Source organism: Saccostrea cucullata, unplaced genomic scaffold (genome assembly GCF_032062105.1).
Source record: "Saccostrea cucullata isolate Sc308-1 unplaced genomic scaffold, CSIRO_AGI_Scuc_v1 ctg445, whole genome shotgun sequence".
Taxonomy (NCBI): Eukaryota; Metazoa; Mollusca; class Bivalvia; order Ostreida; family Ostreidae; genus Saccostrea; species Saccostrea cuccullata.
In genome coordinates this window covers 4,952-26,304 of record NW_026921564.1, presented here as the reverse complement: position 1 = coordinate 26,304, position 21,353 = coordinate 4,952, and the positions used below count along the sequence as shown (strand labels likewise).

General features: G+C 34.0%; 3 protein-coding genes across 3 annotated transcripts; 1 reads left to right on the top strand and 2 right to left on the bottom strand.

Annotated features, from left to right (window-relative positions):
• Positions 1-62: 62 nt before the first annotated feature.
• On the bottom strand, positions 63-8,969 carry LOC134260342 (protein Wnt-8b-like). The gene is made up of 6 exons (XM_062742906.1): positions 8,672-8,969; positions 6,307-6,397; positions 3,611-3,746; positions 1,321-1,446; positions 953-1,095; positions 63-832 (listed from the first exon to the last, which is right to left on the bottom strand). The coding sequence occupies exons 1-6, from the start codon at positions 8,737-8,739 to the stop codon at positions 335-337; spliced, it is 1,062 nt and encodes a 353-aa protein (XP_062598890.1). The 5' UTR covers positions 8,740-8,969; the 3' UTR covers positions 63-334.
• On the top strand, positions 1,780-3,625 carry LOC134260343 (uncharacterized). The gene is made up of 3 exons (XM_062742907.1): positions 1,780-2,008; positions 2,591-3,058; positions 3,216-3,625. Exons 1-3 carry the CDS (start codon positions 1,876-1,878, stop codon positions 3,383-3,385), a joined length of 771 nt encoding a protein of 256 aa, XP_062598891.1. The 5' UTR covers positions 1,780-1,875; the 3' UTR covers positions 3,386-3,625.
• A 4,449-nt stretch (positions 8,970-13,418) lies between the features above and the next one.
• Positions 13,419-15,060, bottom strand: LOC134260355 (uncharacterized; the record flags this gene model as incomplete). The annotated part of the gene is made up of 6 exons (XM_062742926.1): positions 13,419-13,603; positions 13,952-14,005; positions 14,229-14,351; positions 14,465-14,539; positions 14,688-14,756; positions 14,971-15,060. Coding segments are annotated over 6 exons (471 nt in total), but the record flags the coding sequence as incomplete, so codon positions are not given.
• Between the last annotated feature and the right edge of the window lie 6,293 nt (positions 15,061-21,353).

The following is a 21,353-nucleotide window of genomic DNA, read 5'->3' as shown; positions in this document are numbered from 1 at the left end:
TTATTCGTTTCAATATTATTTGTTTTTTGTGACATAAGAAAAATTATCAATCATAATCAATTCAAAAATATCCATTTTATACATGTATATGTTCTATCGTTCAAAACCTGGATTTACTTAAATAAAGATCAAAGACATGACTTTAATCTTTGCATAGTTACGTCACTTTTTAAAAGTCGGAGAAACTAAAGCACATCGACCACTGTGTGAAATACTTGTACTGTCAACACCAGAATGTTAATATTTCACAGAATATATGAAATGGTGGATGTGCATGAAGCTGCCCAAATCATTATTTCCTTAGAAAATCGGATATCCAGAAAACAAGGCACTTTTATATCACGCAATAGTATCTGTCTTCATGGACCACACAGGGCTCACACTTGACATTACAGCACCACTGGAATTTACAGTTACAAGTACTGTTCATCTCAACAGCCCTTTTCTTCACACGATATCCGCACATCCGACACAAATTTCTACAGCTTTTCCGTTCAGAGCCAGGAACCCTCTTTGTCTTATGACGACGAGAACATTGTCTATTTAGTGTTCCCAGAATTCCCTCGGCTTCGTTAGCCTGACAGTAATTAAGCGATTCCTCAATAAAGACCATGCTACTTCCGGGCAGAACCGGAAATAATCTGCGCCGTCTGGGGTCATTTTCGTCTTTCATTTTCTCCTGCAGGTCAAGCTGCAATGCATGACGGTATTTTTGCTTTAAGTGGCGTCCAACTTTTCTGAAAGATGCCAATTCTTTCCAACACGTTTTCAATGTACATGAGGCTGTTGGGCCATGGCACTTGCACATTACACGCATTGTCTTCGTGACTGCCTGTAAAAGGAAAATAAAACGCAGGTATGATTAAAAACTGGTACAAAGACAATATTTTTTCTTGAAAATAATTTTTTCATGTTTGACTTGAATTTTTATATATTAAGTTATTTTTATTACCTTTCTTCCCGCCATGTTGTTATGTAAATGCATCACTGCTGCATCATCACGTTTTGTCACTAGATTATCTAAGAGAGTCTTTGTCACTCTTCCTCCCACTTTAACATTATCACTACAGCCTCCCCAATTCCAGTCGTACCCTCCTGAAATTAAACGATTCATCACCTTACATTTAATGAAGCTCCCACATTCTCCGTTTAGCAAAGGAACCCTATGTGGTACAAAGCATTTTCCCCTTAAATCTCAAACTGAGATTCTCCATTTATAAGGGCTTCTGAATTGCAGAGGATTACACTAAATACAAATAAATTGAAGGGCACTTGATTTTTACTTTACTCAATTAATTATTTTTTTTACATGATTTTTACCTCTTTCACTTTGCTTGGATTCATCACAACTACATACATTATAGAAACCGGAACTACATTGGCGGGTCAAAGCGTACATGACCCCAGCGGAAGTAATTGCTTGAACAAAGGCTGTTTCTTTTGTTGCTGAAATTGGAGAATGAAAAATTAAGAAACAAATTTAAAGTTTTGAAACGTTGCTTAGAATCGAATTTTGAAAATATTGAACATTAAAAAATATCATGCAACAGTTTCGGTACATATACATGTATGTATATTTGTACCGTACTGGGCATTTTAACAGAAAAATTAATTGAAATTACAACTTTTAATATATTCATTTAACTTTAATATGGAGTTATATGATAAATCGGTTCTCTTCAGGTAATTTCCGGAAAATGTTAAATAATATGTCCTAAGACATCATTAGGGTGAAGACCACGTGATTTAGTATAATACCCTCAATATGGAGTTCAAGATTTTGGGGATCCAGTGGATATGGACAAAGAGAAATATGACCATTCTCTCTTTTTAAATGGAGAAAGTTGATGATTTCAATGAGGAAAACTGTTATCTATGGCAATTTCTTTTACTACGCTGTACATCGTGATTTTGATCGTGTTTTGTGGAGTTAATACCCACAATGCCTCGGAACCTGCTCGTGTATACAGTTACAACATGTATATACCAGACATAAGCAGCCAAACAGGTTTGTTTTTATCAATTTCCATAACTTTTTAATAGAGAAAAAAAAAATATGTTAGGTGCCACTCAAGGAAACGCTCTTTCCCCTTTACTTTTAATTACTAGTATCCAGATATACCCGGTATTTAGAGGTACGATCTTCTGGTTTTACATTGACACAGTGAATATAGTAAAATATATGTTGATTACTAGAAAATAATTTGAACGAAAATAAAGATTGATATTGTAACAAAATTTTGCTATATTCAAAACAATAATTTTGAGCGCAAGAACTCTATTTTGTTGTCATGCTTAGTCACGATGAAATATCTGTGTAACTTTATGTAATTATAGTAGACTGGATGTGTCAGTGTATCGCCAAAGGGGTTCATAGTGCGTCACATACACTCCATATATAACATATTATATATCGGGTCAGATAAACATGTACGTGTTTGCAGTTTTCAGATAATGCTTTGAAATATACTAGTACATGTAGTTAATTTAAACTTTTGAATGTTCAAAAAAATAAATATGCCATTCAAGCCGAAGAATAAAGCACAATCTGTTCTTTGTCTATGATTAAAAATAAAAATTCTTATTTCAGATGATGCTGATAGTAAGTTCGTGTACTGGAAAAGTCTCGAGAAAGCCTTCCAGGAAAATCCTGAGGCAATAAAATCAGCTCTCCTGATAAGTTATTTGAGGAAAAGTTTTCCAACGCGTATTTACTTGGACAAGTTCGGAAATCGTTACACATGGGACCGAAATCGAGGGTTCGTTCCCGTTAACCAATACAATAATCCGGGATTCACAAACTATCCACCGACACCCCTGTTCACAAACTACCATCAGACGACAATGTACCCCAACTACCAAACTCGTGTACCTATGTACCAAAGACCCCCTCCCCCAGTCTTCTGGACTCAGTCTCCCCAGGGATGGATTCCGGTCAGTTCGGACCCTTTCTTTGCTTCTTATACCTCACATCCCCTTAACATTAACAACTACTGGTGCGATCCCACCCTAACAGACTTTAACAATGTTATTCCTCAGCTTTCAACGGAAGTCAGCGGTAAGTGTGTTCGAATCATTTTCATAAATCTTAGTAAATACCTCTATAGTTCTTTAATTCTACAATTTATATGTGTATTGCTAAATTTTGCTGGTCAAATTGAAATTCAACGCTAAGATTTTTCATTCAAAGATTATAATTATTTGCTTCATTTTAGCGGAGGATCCTTGCATGCGTCAACAACTTCCAGACGAATTTGGATTAGTCGCGTCTTCTGGAATGGCCGACATGCTGTGTGCTCTTTGTCAAACTATAAAAAGCATGGAGTGTGTTTGGAAATTCTGCTCTCATCCTGATGGCGTGTATAAAGTCAAACTAAATTACTGATTGATCACAAGATCTTGTGAGATAAAACTGAATATACACCGACATCATTGATTATTTCGGAATATCTCTCATATTTGAAGAAGTTGTATTTAGATATGTTGCGAAATTCAAGATTCGTAGAGAAGTACTAGTATACAGGTGTATATATACACAGATCATAAATATGTGTGCATGCAAATGTATAATTAGAGAGTGAATGATCTGTGAGGAGATTTCTCTGCGTACCTCTAGTTTTCCCACGTTGTAACAGTGGAGCGGAAGTGATGTCACAGTTCCACCTATCCCATTGAAATTGGTACTGACATTCTCGTATTGCTTTCTGGGCCCCACGCCCAATTGCATCCATGAACAACCCGTATCCCTGTTTAAGTAGAAAAAATAAAAAAAAAAGGCTACAAACTGATCCTCATATAAAACATTTACATGAACAAGTTATTGTATTTTAATAATCGTGACAATAATTGTTAGTGCATATACATGTATACAACAATCTTGTAATGTATATTTGATATTTTATTCTTTACTAACAATCATGTAATTTTATTCGTTCTTCGGTACCTGTTTGAATAAAAAATAAAAACTGATTTTACAGATGGTTTTTAGAAATTGTTTGATTATATTTTGTCTACAACATGTTTTCAGATATTTAATGTTTGTTGGGTGAAGTTCATTTTCACGAAATGGAAGAAATTGTTTTGTCTATAAAAAATAAAAACAATGAATTTTAATACATAACATTAGCTGTATTTCCAGTTGTTATACTACAAGTCTGGAATGCATGTCTATTTTTGTTGAATATTTGTCCTAAAACTATCATATTAATAAAATAATGTTAACATGTTTTCTATTTCATATAATAACACAATATAAAACATATAATTTTTTTTTTACCTCCATGCAAGTTCTGTTAATAAATTACTGCTTATTTAATTAATTTTTTGGAATTTTCCCTAGGTAAATCCTTTTTCATTCTGTGAAATGCTTTGAATTAATATCAGAAAAGTTTATATACTTTTTTAGCTTCAAATATTTAAAGACTTTAAAGATTTAAACCACTTTTTCATTGATTTATTCTGCTAATGAAGTCTCTCTACACACATTCATTGTTTTATTTATACATATAAATCTTTCTTTTAAATGAAAAAAAAAATATATGATGAACTTTGCATTTTTATTGAATTCTTAAATTCCCACGTATCACATTAATTCCAAAGGATTTTAAATAAGCTGTTGAATATTTTTACATTTGTTACGGTTCCCTGGTATATGATAGGTGTGGTGTGTGCATATAAATGAAAATTGTGCATTGCCTCTTTAAAGGGTTATGTCAGAGGTATAATAGGACCGACCTGAAAGATAGTCCATGATGCGCATTTTGCCAATAATCAAGTCTTATCTTGACAAGCTTTGATAAACAGCTGATCTTCAAGTGTCACACAAATCAAAGACGTAAAGAATAAACATTGTTTTATACCCACGATTCCACATTCTTAAAATATCTGGCAATATACGGTGTAGATTAAATCTTATTCTGTCCGTATGCTCTGAAAGTGATCGGTTTTATGAATGAATTTTTGTATTTAAACTTTAAAGTACTGGACGTTTGACGAACAGCATAAAGCAGATTTGACACAGTGAGACGTTAGGTTTTGATCAATGAAAAGAATATATATTTTCCAAATAGAATGGACACTTTTATGGTTTTTCCTCCATAAATCGGTAGATACAATAGATAACTACACAATGGAAATAAACAAAACAACTGTCGTACATATTTATAAATAAGTTAACGACTCCTTTGTTTTATTCGGTTTCTTGGCAGATTTTCTAAAACTAGGGTTTTCAAAACGTCCAAAATGTATATATGTTAATGACAGTTGATTATTATCAAAGTCGGAGCATTCAACATATGAAATTGTATACCTTGTTGGGTTTTTATTGTGATATCATGTCTATTTTCAGCTACATTTTTTAAAATTTTTAAATGAGAAACTTATGAAAATCTTTGTGAGAAGGGAAAAAACTGTAAGACATCATTTCTGTATACATTCACTACAGTATCTTACATGAGAAGCAAAAGAAGTAGATTCCCTACCGGTACATGTATATTGAAGATTCGGGCATTATATATTTTTTGCCTTGTCTGTTCGTCTGTCTGTTTGTCCGCAAAACTTTTAGCCTTGCTCAGAGCTTTTGAGTTACATGTTGTAGGGCTATGGCTTTCATATTTCACATGTATATTCCTTGTGACAAGGCCTCTCTTTGGGTACTTCTAAATTTGACCTCTTGGCCCTAGAGATTGACCCATTTTTACAAAAAAATTTAACCTCGACCATAACTTTTGAAAATTTGGTGCTAGGGCTTTCATACTTCACAAGTTTACATGTATACCAATGGGTACAAATAATTTTGACCTTTTGACCTTGATCATAGAGTTGAACCACTTTTTAAAAAAACTTTTAGACCTTGGTCAAAACTTTTGAACAGTTAATACTAGAGCTTTCATATTTCAAAGGTTTATTCCATATGACATGTCAGACCTTCCTTTGAATACCAACAATTTTGGCCTTTTGACCTTGGAGTTGATTTGTATTTGAGAAAATTCAACCTTCACCATAAACTGTCATACGAAGGCGTCAGTTTTACACAGACATCTTTTTTTAGTAATGAATGGCCACCCATCAGGGACCCGGAGTTCGTGGTAACGAGTTGACTCGGGACCCCTGACGTGGTGATGACCATATCCAATCGCATCATCTCGGGTCTTTCCGTCAGAGGTCGGAAAAACAACCTCGTTTTTCCGCTAGTCGGGAAGGCCCGAGAAGTTGCGATTGGACCATATCATCACTTTTTCGATAAGCATTTTTAAAAGCATGGTTACATATGATGAAAGATTAGAGGTACAGCTGAGCAATACCCACCTTGTGATTTGATGAAAACGATATTAGCGCTGTTGCATTGTCTGTTAATATTCCAAATTTTGGTCCCGTCATCAAAATTTTATTTAAAGACCTAATAAAAAAAGAAATTTTGTGTTAATCACTATCTTTGCATATATCGTGAGGGGGAAAATCAGAAGAAGTATTTTTTGAGAGTTTCAAAATTATTCTCTCAGAAAAAAGGTCATGTAATGTATGATGTGATTATATTGAAAAATATATTTATAAAGTAGGGCATTCATTTTGTTGGGGTCGTTGTACCAACTTGTTTAGGGAAAAAAATTCATCTCATTGTTTTCCAAAACACATTCCAGTCAGTAAATAATCGGTAATTAATTGATGTTCGCACGCGGAGGGGTGTGTTCCCCGAATGGCTACTGGAATAAAACAACAAGTAATTATCACACTCAATTAAGGGGTCAACACATGTTTCGGGGTACACGTGTTTACCTGTGTTTACCTGGATAAGCAATATTTTGTAAATCAGATATATTCATTCAATTATATTTTTATTCAGAGGGTTTTCTATTTTCTAAAGAAATATACTGAATAAAAATATATATAAATATAAGTAGATAAAATTAAGATTTAAGAAAAGTGAAATTTTTATTGTACCTTTGATATAATTTTTTCCCCAACTTATTAATAGTATTGATTGAGAACTTAAAAATTATTATCCCTTTTTGTGCTACATTTTCAAACTCTTTTAGATAAATTAACACAAGTGTTGTTTTTTTTAAATAATAGACCGGTAGATATATATATGTATGATAAATAAAGTGTTTCTATAAAGTTTTGTTTAATTTAATTTATTTTATTTATCTATCATTTTGAATTATCAAAACATTCCATTAAATAATCATAAAATCCAGATGAAGTTTATGAACTTCTTCACCTTTCATAGCAATCCGGATCCGTTAGTTGCAAAGAAATATACGGAGATGGACTAAATAAATTGTAAATATGTGTTATATGAAAGTGAAACATTTTATCTCATATATAATTTGAAAATCAGACTGCTAATCAATAGAACTTCAAGATAATTTATAGTTTTTAATATTTGTGCTTGTAAAATTATTTATTTAAAAAATATGTATACAAAATATTTATGGTATATAGTGCTCAAATTAAAATAAAATGAGATGAATTTCCATTTCATTTTGTTTATATTGAAAAATATATTTATAAAGTAATTCATGTACCCCTTAGAAAGCCCCTTAATTGAGTGTGATAATTACTTGTTGTTTTATTCCAGTAGCCATTCGGGGAATAAACCCGCGGAGGGGGCATTGTCACCTAAACAATAAAAACAGATAAATTTGCGTCGCCATGTCTGTTCACCAAACCTCAAAATTTCCCAAAGACCTCCAGGAACCAGTATAGGATTTTGACTTTTATCTGTTGGAGGACGGGGAACTATTTATGGGCCACGCGAATTAGATTTCTACAAAGATACGATCATGATCGCCATTCAAGTTTGTCTGATTTACTGTGCTAGTGATAAAATAAAATAATCCTTGGTCCATTAGATATTTACTCTGAAGAGAGAGAGAGAGAGAGAGAGCATATTTAAGAATTAAAGCTGGTTTATCATGTTTAAAGGCATATTAAATTCTCTATTAAAATTTTCAAATTAGTAATTTATGAGTTTTGATATTTTTATTCATTTTGATGCATTTTCTCTAAAATAGTAAATACAATGCCTTAAAATGAGTAAAATACAATTCTGTTTTATAATAACTTGAATTTCGATTTTTCTTCTTTGCTTGCTTGTTCACAGTCTACATATCGATAAAGTAGCTACATTGATTTCAAAAAGATGGAAAAAATCAATTTAATATAGGCTATATTTAAATATTTTTCAACTGCAAACAACTGACTTTAAAAATTGAGGGTGGTGTACGTTAGCCATTATCTTCAACTTTCAATTTGTTCCTGCAAATTATTTAGATGTTTACGCCCGTTCAAATTTCCGTTACGCCCGTGTCTGTGTTAAAAAGGTCCTATTGAAAAGATTTTATTTTAAATCTCTTTAATAAGCAATAAGTACCAAATTCAAATCTCCAGAAAGTCAAGTTTACATTAAAAACATCGATTTTATATGGTCCAAACATCGATAAAATATATTACCAAATTCTGACTCCAAAATGATACATTTATTCGATTTTTTTAACAATCGAACTCTAAAAGCATCCTATTGATATGATTGTCTTGAAAGTAACGAATAATATTGAAAAAATATATATATATAAAAGATTGATCAACTGGAATGCATAAGGTATGTAAGAATTAGATATTTTAATCAAAAGGGAAAAATGCTGCAAATAAAAATATAAATTTGACTCACCACGATTTAGCCTGGTATATCAAAAATATAAGAAAATATGTTCTCCAAATGTTTAGATACTTATTCATTTTTGATCACACAAACACATATGAAGTCAAATGTAAACCGAAGCTATCATCTTCATTTTCGTTTAAAAACCACAAAGCTGGGATCAAACCTTTTGGTGTTAAGAATAAAATCTGCTGTTAATTACAATGGGGCTGACTTTAAATTGATTGTTAAACATTTCTTTCTTAAAAGAGGTGTTTAGAGCTCACAGCCCGAGGAACCGATAAGGAATCCCGGTTTTAATAAATGTCTGTCATTTAGTGCAGAATAGAGGGATTCGCCCGGATCATTGTCAGTGGCATGGATATCACCCACGGAAATCACCTCGTCTCAATGCATGTACAAAAAAGACATGTAACTTAAGCTATTTTATGAATTGTAGTGCTAGCTGGTGCTCCATGCTGGTTCCCGTGGCTTTAATGATAGGTTGGTTGGGAAGAAATTGACGGACGGTCTATCAGATGTAATTTTCCGGAAGTAACTAACAAGTTGACGCGCGAATCCTCGACTAATTGGATAGATTTTCTTTGTATTCATGGAAACAAACAAGTGTCAAAACCAAACAAGATTCCTTAATACAACAAAAGAAATGGGTATGCAATTGTGAATTTTCAACTTATTTTTGCCTCCAGAAATAATTTTAATGGTATCAGCCTGAGATATGCGGGTCGTTTTTCTTTGTGATTTTTTAATGTCATTTTTATACCATAAATATTTCACTTTACATTTCATTTAAAAATACACATAATTTCCTTTTCTTCTTTGGTCATCTTTAAATACTTGTAATTTTGTACTTAAAATTAAAGCTAGTTCAATGTCTTTAAAAATGCCGGCGCAATGTACATGCATATCATTTTTGAAATTTCACAAAATCTCAAATAAGAGACCATTTCCTTTACAGATAATTTTGTTGTTTATTAATTCACTTTTGTCATCTTATTCCTTTTGAATTTTATAGGGACAACAAGACCTGGATCTATAATAATACCCCTTATGTGTCCAAATGAATTGCAAAAAATTAAGCTCAAAATCTGTCAGTTCAGCAGGACAGGAATACATGTAGATTATGCGGTCACTAAGTATATAGCCTTTGGTCAGAAATTAACCATGGACTATTGACTCTGCACTAAGTAATTGGATATTAACACGGAAAGTGTTTAAGACGGTTTTTAAAGAGAGGAACAAGATAAATTCAAAGTGAATTGTGTAAACGTATACCTTATATATAACACTGTATACAAAGTGCTAATCGAAAATCTACTTGATTTGGATCACTAGCTATATTTGTTTGGATCATACAAAGTTTCTGTCTGCACATTTAGACAAAAATGTGCCTTTATATACGTTTTCTTACCGATAATAAAACTGCTTCAAACAATATGAGACTTCTTCTTGGTAAATTTAAAGATTATCGTATTTTTGTTTCATCTACCCCTCCATAAACATCGGTAGCACGCGTTTTTCACGCATCTGATGGTCATTTTTCGACTAATCATCCACTGGAATGGACTGTTGACATTATTTCAATAAAACATTTATTGTAATGTTTGATATGAATCTTTAACAAACGTAAGCTATCAAATTTGACCACAAGATCTTCTTTATATCCTGGCAATTACATCAAACATGCACCTACCCAACTTTTCCAGGGCTATTTTAGGTTTGCGTAGAATATATCCAGAAAGCTATCTTTGTTGTCATGACAGCTATACTTTTTTCGAGTATTCATACAGTATTTAGGCCTAGTGCAATTAGTAAAATAATTTATTGACGTTGCTTTGTGTTTACAACAGTACTGTACAATATTTTCTTCCCCATCTTACATTTCAACAATGGCCCAGTCCATAGGAGGTCCATGTATCATATGCTCACCTTAAGCGTTTTATGATACATATATATTTATATAAATAGCCATAGCTGCCTTATAATTACCGAGGAAACGTCCGACTCAAGCATTTAAAAGGAAATCGCCTGTTACTATTTATAGATACATGTACCTTTTCAATTCAAAATCAACTACATGTATGTAATCATTTGTGGACCACTGTTATATTTTTATAGTTGCAAGTTTGTTACATGACAATAATTTTACTTGTTCAATACTCTTAATCTAAACAAGATTGTTAGAAATTTTTAAAAAATAAAACAAGCTAGCAGCTATCATGACTTTGGGTCATTAAAATAGTTTAGACTGATTTTTCCCGAGATGCTTTCAATGTGTATTGTTGTATTATATATATCTTACATTATTATACAGGAATCATAAAATATTAAAAGAAAACATAGGGAAAATGCACAGAGAGAAAACAAAAATAAAATCGAAGACAAGAAACACGCAAATGAAAAAAAAGTGAGGAAAATGAGCATTGATTTCTGTCGAAAAATATACAAACAATACAAACATGTGAGCAGGGCATAAATACGGACCCCCCCCCCCCCCGCCAGGAATACCAGAGATGGGATCAGGTGCCTAGGAGGAGTAAACATTCCTTGTTGATCAGTCACATCCGCTGTGAGCTCTATATATTGATCAAGTAAACGGAGCATTTCGTAATCAAATTTAGTATAAAAACAAAGGTCTAACAGTTTGGTGAAAGAAGTAAGCAAAAAAAAAAAAAAACAAACAAACAAACAAACAAAACAAAACAAAACCGACCCAAGATAAATTAAATGATAGGTTGAAAAACATTATTTGTCTCAACAAATTCGTTTCTTTAAAGCAAACTGACACACAAACATCAAGAAGACACCGAATATAACGTGGTTAACGCATTCAGTCTTACGCCTATCATGAGCTTTGGAAAAAGTTCGAATACTTTGTGAAGCCCTTTTTTCCGTTTTACATACCTTTAAAACATAAGTGAAAATATATTACGTGTATTTATCATTAAGTTATTTCATGACATAAACTTGAGACAGTGTCTTTGGATTATACTCCCCCTATATACGCTTTGTTCTACTCAAATCATACATAGCATTTCTGTATCAATCACGACAAAACGCAAATCAAGTATCGCACAAACCCAGCAATGATAGCACATTCCATCAAATTCTATAATTATTGATTTCTGTTTAACTTCTTTCGACTGATAAATGTTTCTCTTGTGATAATAAATGCCAATATTTATTTCAAAACTGTTTAAATCGCGATAATTTTATCAAAAAACAATAAATTTTAATTTCATGCAAATCACAAAAAGGATCCGAAAAAAGTATAGCCATCGCAAAAATATGTTGCAAACATAGTATAGCATTCATTCAAAACAAGAATAGCTTAATTTCTCTAAAAAGCGTAATTTATAGAAATCAGATGATGTTTCGTTGGTGAATTGAGGCGAAAACTTAGATACAATAACTTTTACAATAGAATATAGTTCGAAAAAATTAAGAACATTTGAAATAATTCAAAATGAGCGAAAATCCCATTTTAACTTCGCAAATGAGAACGGTATCGAATTTCTAACATGTTCCAATTTAAAAATTTTCTCAAATCAATTTACATTGATTCTATAAAGGTTTAATAAGTTTCCTAATTTCTTAAAGTTACCTTTACCCATTTTTTGTCTGCAGAATTTTCTTTTTTACCCATAATGCATCAGAGTACCCAAATCAATATAGCAAGTGATCCAAATCAAGTAGATTTTCGATTAGCACTTTGTATACAGTGTATAAGTGAATATAAAACATAAACTGCAAACGATCTGTAACTTGCCATAAATCTGTCATTTTTTCAACTTTGGTTCTTATGATCCAAGGCTTAAAAATTCCATTCGTTGTTCCATTTCCATGTATTTTTCCATGAAGTGTACATAGCATCAGGGAGCTATATACTATATAGGTGCCTGATAGCATTCGATAATATTTCCATTTCTAATTTTCTTCTCTGTGATAACTCTTTGAATGTTAGGGGGAGTTTATTTCTTGATAATTCTGCTGGAATGTAAATTACGCAGGTCAATAGGTCAGGAGCTAAGGAGGCCTAATACGCATGCAAATCTCGTGCGCATCTGTCTCTGTGTCTGACGCTAAGGAGGCCAAATATGCATGTAAATCTCGTGCGGCTGCCTTTGTGTTTGACGCCAGTGGGCGAGGACTATTGAAATTGACATGGAAGTCCTCATGTAATTTAAATCTATTAATCTACATTTTTAAAGTCTAAATCTACTATTTTATTTCACAATGAAATGAAAATATAAGGAATCACTGTCTAGTTAGTGTAGTATGGCAGGGACATCAACGATAGTGGGAAACATGGGATAATTTATGCATAACGGGCTTCGCCCGTTATGCAAATTATCCCATGTTTCCCATTATCGTTGATACCCTGACATGCTACACTAACTAGACAGTGATTTTTTAAAACAATGCATAAGTCTAGCCGATGGCAAAGATTGAGTGGCTCATTCACTTGACCACATTCTCTACAGAAGCCCTAGGAATCCGGAGAATTTTCAGCATTTCTGACGGCAAAATGCGAGTCCTAACGCTACTTCTTCTTCGAGGTATCCGATTCCAGCCAACTCTGGTTTTTCCAGATTTGTATTTTGCCCATTTATTTTATCACTTTGATTTAACTTTGTCACCTTTTCATGAACAAACAAAACAAAGGCAAAGAAAAGGTTCACAAGAATTTACTAGAATTTATATTTGAAATATACTAATAAAAGTAGCTTCACAAAAATTAATCGATGATCTGGCAGGAAACTTCAATAAATGCAAAATGTGGTCCATCATGGCATAATTTTGAACATAGTTTATTGAAAGACTCTGGAGAAAAGATGGCGAAAGATCTTTGGTATAGTCTTTAAAGGAAGGCCTTAGTGATCAGTGGAAAAAACGGGAGAAAAATCCTGAAGATCTCTTCTTTTGTCCATTTTCTTTCTTCTACAAATAAAAAAAAAAATAAAAGTAATGTCTAAAAGTCATGTAGTAAAAAAGTCATACAGTAAAATACGCTTGTTGCAAAAGGGGTAGGAAGGACACAATTAACATTCCTCATAAAGGTAACTCGGTATATCTGAGAAGTAATGCCAGTAATAAGCTTTTGTAAAAAATCTCTACTTTAAGCGTGAATTCGTTATAAGCATATCGGTATAGTGGTGTTTAACTGTATAAGATAAATGTCTACTAATTGACCTATAAGTATGTATTTTTATCTAAGGGGCTTTATTCATGTTGCACTGTATCATGAATATTGTTTGATACATTTGTACATTGTTCAGATTTACTTACATTTCTGCGCAGCAACTTGAATGGCAAATTCCATTTACTTCCTTTCTTGCAAATCTGTGAAAACAATATATATGAATCATATCAAAATAATTCTTGAACAAATTGTAAATTGTTGTTACAAGAAAATGTTTAATGATGTTAAATTGAGTAAGAAATAAGAAATCACCATAACAATAAAGTAAAACGTTATTTAAAAAAAAAAGTATCTGTTGACTGCAACAATTTTTATGAGTTATAGCTCATAAGTACTAGAATATAAAATACTTAGCAATCATACCTGATCAGTCTGTTGTTCTGTATCTACAGAATTTGTCTCATATTCTGGGCCACTTGTACATGCGTCTGTAAGCAGCTCAGTGGGGACATTCATGGAGCAGATTTCTACCAGTGACAAGGGGTTCTAAAATTAAAAGTATTTATCACATAAGATTTATCCCTGGATTTTAAAATACTTTCATTCGCATTTGCTTGTGTACAGAAAATTGAAATGAAAAATGTCAAAATTACCAGTACCTCTGACATTAAGACCTCCATAAAACGCACTAGTGGTTGTAACATTAGTTTTATATACGGATTCAGTTCTTCATTCTGAAAAAAAAGAATGAGATACTAGTATGTCAGTTGTTTTATTTCTTTTTGATGCCCTTGCTTTAATAAAATCTTTGTAGTTTCTAATTTCAAATTTGATTTAAAACATTTAATAGCAGATGTTTAGAACATCTACATGTATACTTACTTCTAATTCCATGGTGTCTTTTACTGGAGAATTGACTCTAGATTCCTTGCGCTCTTCATAATGTTCCTCCTATTAAGAATATTATAATAAGTTTAGAAACTCAGAGATAAATATATTTATATTTTATAACCATTCCAAAAATCAGTCCTTATACATGTTTGGCCAAAATGTATTTTTATACTAGGAGGATTCAAACTTTTAAATTGATGTCAACAAAAGTTTTATTATAACCTGAAAATCGTAATTTTATCTGAATGGAAAAGTAGAATATTTAGTAACTTACAAGCACTGTGTCGACTCCTGGTTTATAATCATTTCTTTTTCGCCATTCATACTTGTAGCACGCGTGAATGGTATCATCCCCAACAAAAGGCTGAAATATAGATTTACCCAATCTATTATACAACGTTGATAAAGAGGAAAAGATATTATTATACCTCATTATAAATATTCTAAACAACGCGTTATCTGATTGGTTCTAAGTTATCACGTGATCGGGACGTAAAACTTCATATTTCCCGGCCGTCGGCACGCTTTTCATCATATTCCACCTCTTCGGAACACCTAGATAATATATTCTTGTTCTTCTTCACAATAGATTAAAACAAAGGGTTTTATAGAAACTTTACGTAAAAAACGAAAATGATTTCGAGAGAGGTGCCGAATTTGAAAGTTTATGTTTATTTCAAAGGTTTTGCCTTTTCGGTAAATATTGTAAGACCGAACTTTAAAATAAATGTATAATATTCACTTCTCGATTAAATATTAAACTTATTTTTTGGTAAAATTGTAAGACCGAACTTTAAAAGAAAGAAGGGGGGCTCTTACTTCGAGGCATGGCAGCTGTCGTCCTAACCAAATCCAAAAAGAGTAGCAAGTGGCTTGTTAAGCTATTAAAGACCAAGTCTTGAAGTTTAGATATACAATAGAGCTTCCAGATAATCAATAAATTAGAAATATTTTTACCACATATTTCTGGTATTGATTTATGTTGAATTTTTTTCTGTGAAGGACTAAATCATTGTTCTTTATTTGCAGTTGTTGAATATAAGATTGCAGACATGGGATTCTTGAGATACTACCTGGCTCCAAAGATTGAAGATACAGATGAGTGAAAGGATGAATTGTGATAATGACATTGATAGACAAAGACTTAAATATTTTTCACATTTGGGGGTATTATGAAATGTGGAATAGTGATAAATAAATGTATATGATAATGTTTTTTTTTTTCATTTTTCATGGCATTGAGCGTTAGCTTGACGGTCATCGAGGTAAGGCAGACTGGCCAATTTGTATATTGTCAGTCTGTGCGTGTGATTCAAAGAGGAATAACGCTAGGAGTTGTAATGAAAGGAAACATTGCTCAATACACACACCAGTACATGGATGAACCATGTTGCATACTTGTCATCAAAAGTTTTTTTCAATTATTCAGTAATGATAATGTTTACTCAGTGAATTAGGTAGTTTTTGTATGTACAAAGGATAACGATATGAAATCCTAATTTTTTATTGTATACATAATGCACGAACAGGTGTATTGCTAGCATAATGCAGGGGAAATGTGCAGATCTGAGATGGTGTTTTTGGTAATGGGAGCACAAAGAACAAGGTTCACCTTGGGCCTCTTTTGGCCTTGTGAATTTCTGAATAATCAGAACTGTTCATTTTTAGCTCACCTGAGCCGAAGGCTCAAGTGAGCTTTTCTAATCACATTTTGTCCGTCTTTCTGACTAGCTGTCCGTCCATCTGTAAACTTTTCATATTTTCGACTTCTCTTCAAGAACCACTGGGCCAGTTTTGACCAAACTTGGTACAAAGCATCCTTTGGTGAAGGAGAATTTAAATTCTTAAAATGAAGGGGCAAGTCCCCTCACAAGGGGAGATAATCAAGAAAAGACAAAAATAGGGTGGGGTCATTAAAAAATCTTCTTCTCAAGAACCACTGGGCCAGAAAAGCTGAAACTTATGTGGAAACATCCTTGGGTAGTGTTGATTCTAAATTGTTCAAATCATGACACCTGGGGGTAGGGCGGGGCCACAATGGGGAATCAAATTTTAACATAGAAATATGTAGGAAAGCTTGAAACTGATGTGGAAGCATCCTGGAGTAGTGTAGATTCTAAATTGTTCAAATCATGAGCCCCGGAGGTAGGGCGGGGCCACAATGGGGAATCAAATCTTAACATAGAAATATATAGGAAAAATCTTTAAAAATATTCTTCTCAAGAACCATTGGGTCAGAAAAGCTGAAACGTATGTGGAAGCATCATGGGGTAGTGTAGATTCTAAATTGTTCAAATCATGACCCCCGGCGGTAGGACGGGGCCACAATGGGGAATCAAAGTTTTACATAGAAATATATAGGAAAAATCTTTAAAAATTTTCCTCTCAAGAACCACTGGGCCAGAAAAGCTGAAACTTATGTGGAAGCATCCTGGGGTAGTGTAGATTCTAAATTTTTCAAATCATGACCATCGGGGGTAGGGCGGGGCCACAATGGGGAATCAAAGTTTTACATAGAAATATATAGGAAAAATCTTTAAAAATTTTCCTCTCAAGAACCATTGGGTCAGAAAAGCTGAAACTTATGTGGAAGCATCCTGGGGTAGTGTAGATTCTAAATTGTTCAAATCATGACCCCCAGGGGTTGGGGGGTCACAATGGAGAATCAAAGTTAAACATAGAAATATATAGGAAAAATCTTTGAAAATCTTCTTCTGAAGAACCACTGGGAAAGAAAAGCTGAAACTGATGTGGAAGCATCTTTGGGTAGTATAGGTTTTAAATCATTCATATCATGACCCCGTGTGTAGGGGGGCACAATAGGGATTAAAAGTTTTTCATAGAAATATAAAGGAAATATTTCTTCTCAAGAACCACTGCATGGGCCAGAAAATCTGAAACTTGTGTGGAAGGTTCCTGGGATAGTGTAGATTTCAAAATGTCTAAATTATGATCAGTGGGGTAGGATGGGGTCACAATATGTATTACAAGGGGGAAATCTGGTAAAGAACAGCATGGTAAAAGCTGCTCAGGTGAGCGATGTGGCCCATGGGCCTCTTGTTGAAAATATGTTAAATTTTACTTGCACCCTTTGTGACCTTATATCAAATAAAAATGACGTAATTTTTAGCTCACATGAGCCTTCAGCTAAAGTGAGCTTTTCTGATCACATTTTGTTCGGCGTCCATCTGTCTAGCTGTCCATCTTCTGTAAACTTTTCACATTTTCGACTTCTTCTCAAGAATCGCTGGGCCAATTTCAACCAAACTTGCCACAAAGCATCCTTGGGTGAAGGGGATTCAAGTTTGTTCATATGAAGGGCCAAGTCCTCATTCAAGGGGAGATAATTGGGAATTAATGAAAATTTGGTGACATGTTTTAAAAATCTTCTTCTCAAGAACCACTGTGCCAGGAAAGATGAAACTTACGGGGATACATCCTCAGCTAATGTAAATTCAAGTTTGTTCAAATCATGATCCCAGGGGGTAGGGCGGGGCCACAATGGCCGACCAAGTTTTTCATAGACATATATAGGAAAATTCTTTAAAAATCATCTTCTCAAGAATAGCAAAGCCATGGTTGGTCATGGGACTACTTTTGGATTTAAATTTTTCATTAATAAACCAATTTCTACTTTTTCTTAGCCACAGTGCTCAGGTGAGCGATGTGGCCCATGGGCCTCTTGTGTTCAATGTTTATAATTCTTCGTACTAAGCATGGGCAATATATTTTACTTGGCTAAGGACAGAGGGATATGTTAAAATACAATTGTATAAGTCCCCAAAAAGCAAAACTATACATATAATCGCAGAAAAGCAGTATTATTTGTTGCGGAAAAGCAGATTTTTTAAATGGAAAATCAATGTCGTTTTGAGATAAGTAGAACTGTGACGGTAATGTTTTAAAATAAAGTATCAAAGAAAAAAAGAATGTTTTAATTGAAATTTAATTTTATCACTTTTATATTTTTCGCAAAAAAGGCATTTTGTTCGCCTTGATCGCCCATCTTACATAACTTTTTTTCAGACAATCTCTCTATTCCGTCTGAACCCATATTAAATTTAACACATTTCGACGCGTATACGAAACGAAACAGAGCGGGATATAACGTATTCATTCCTGGGTATTTTAATTTAACAAAATTATAATATTTTTCTACTAATACTGTAGGCACGTAGCATCAGAGGGTACTTGGAAGGGGACAGAGGGATCTGGCCCCTCCGTATTTTTTCAAAATATAACTCAGGCACGTAGCAACCGGGGGGCCAGGGGGAGTCTGGCCCCCCACTTTTTTCCCCAACATTACCTTTACTATAGAAAATGTCCATTGAGAAGATGGTTGCCCCCCCCCCCCCACTTTTTACCACAGTACATATATAGCAGGAATATATAGGAAAAAAATTGGAAGTGAAAGGAAGTTGGCCTTGAAAAAAGTTGGCCTCCCCCCCCCCCCCCCCCCCCCCCCCCCCCCCCCCTTTACGAAATAGGATTTTCGAGTTTGGGCAATTGTTAATTTTCTTTTTTTTTTTTTTTGCTTGTCAACTTTTTTTTAGGTAAGTAGAAAAATTTTCTCAGGTTGGCCCCCCCACTTTCAAAAACGATGCTACGTGTCTGTAACTTTTTACCATTGAAAATGCTCTGTGAAAGCTAGGCTGGTCCTCCTCTTTTTCTTTCTTGCAATATACTAGTAGTAAATATTTGGTACTGAAAGGTAAAGTCGATTTTTTTCTTTGACTGCCCATTTCAAAAACGATGTTACGTCCTTGTACTAATTACTTGTCTCAAATTAGCAATCTTTGAAATGCATCTATCGCTCTTTCGATCATTCATGCTCATTTTAAACCCCGCTTGAAAAGTGGGAGGGTATACTGTAATCGGTATGTCCGTCCGTCCGTCTGTCTGTTATGCTTTGGGGTACCCATCTCTTATCCTTAACTCCCCTTATACCACTGAGGGAAATTTGATGAAACTTTCACAGAATCGTTATTACATATTGTGCACCTCCTAGTTTACTTTATGATCCGGCCACAGCAAAACATGGACTTTGCCATAATAACCATATAGGAGGAGGTTGGTATCATTTAGTGAGCTCATTGTTCACAGTGCCTCGAGTTTTTTTCTCTTATTGTTTTCTTTTATTCATTCCTTCATTTTCTATTACTTGCTAATTCCATTTTATATTATATTACATTTATTACTGTTTTGTCATACGATTCGTCTTTAAGGGTGGCTAAATCACCGTATTGACCCAAAAAAACCCAACAATATTATCATATTAAAACAAACCATATATCTTTCTTGATATTTCACATTTGATAACGCCCTAGCCAAAAGCAATTAAAAAAAAAGAGTGAAAATAAATCTAAAATATATTAATCTGAAATATCGTAGTCTATCATATAGATGAAACATTGATGATATCATTTGGGATTTTCTTTCTTTCTTTTTTATGAAGTAACTAGCCAAGCAATTCAATATTGCGCAGGAGATAGTGCAGACATATTGAAGTGTGTGTGGGGGGGGGGGGGGGTAATTGAAAGGGGCGGACTAAACCAACAAAAAAATGTATATATTTGCAAAAAGTAGGGGGGCATCCTCCCCTCTCCGGTTCCGACGCCTATGATTAAGATAGTTTCAGGCACGTAGCATCGTTTTTGAAAGTGGGAGACCAGCCAGACAATTTTTTTTACTTACCTGGAAAACTTGACTAGCAAAAAAAAAAACCCATTGCCTAAACTCGAAAATCCTATTTCGGGGGGGGGGGGGGTAGGGGGTAGAGGCCAACTTTATTCTGATGCCGACTTCTTTTAGTACCTTTTTTGCATACAATATAACTGTATTTCCCGTATATTACTTTACCGTAGTATTAACTGGGGGGGGGGGCAACCTGTACTTGAACATTTTCAGCAAAAGTTATGTTGGGAAAAAAGTGGGGGGTGGGGGGGGGGGGGGGTGGAGACCCCCTGCCCTCCCCCTGTTGCTACGTGCCTGAGTTTCTAATAATGTCAATGTAAATTGAATAAATAAAACGAATACTTCAGAAATGTCGTATCATATGTGCTAAAAATAAAATGTGATTCAAACTATAAAGAAATCTAAGTAAGGTTGATTCTCTTTTGAATGCGAGAGAGCATTACTCACAGTTAGGTCAAATCACTTTGATATCTATAAATAGAATATATTGCTTTTCATTGGGCGCACTTTGGTCATTTGATCTTCAGTCACGTGTTCAATTTGGTGGGAATTTTTTTGTTGTCCTTTCGTTTGAAAAGTCGCCCCGCGGAATGTGCGTGTGAGATGTTTCTGTTGAATCCTTTGTCTTGTTCTAAAGTGGACATGGATTTATAAATTCTTACACCGGGTGAGTTGTCTTGAAATGAATGCATTTTGTTCCATTTTGTAGTGCAAGTTTGACATTCTTTTTTTTTTTTTTGGGGGGGGGGGGGGTCCAAACTTATCAGTACTGTGAACACAGGACAGTTGGGCAAATGTTCAATGATTTTTCCTTGTTTATCAGATGTACGTCCTGGACGATGTGGTGAAATGGGAAATGCCCAGTTGACGGTATCTCTTAACTCGAGCGGCGGTCCCCTAGTCGGCTAGAGAAATTTGTCTCTGCAGTCCTCAGCAGGTAAGATCACGTGACAGTTACAAAGT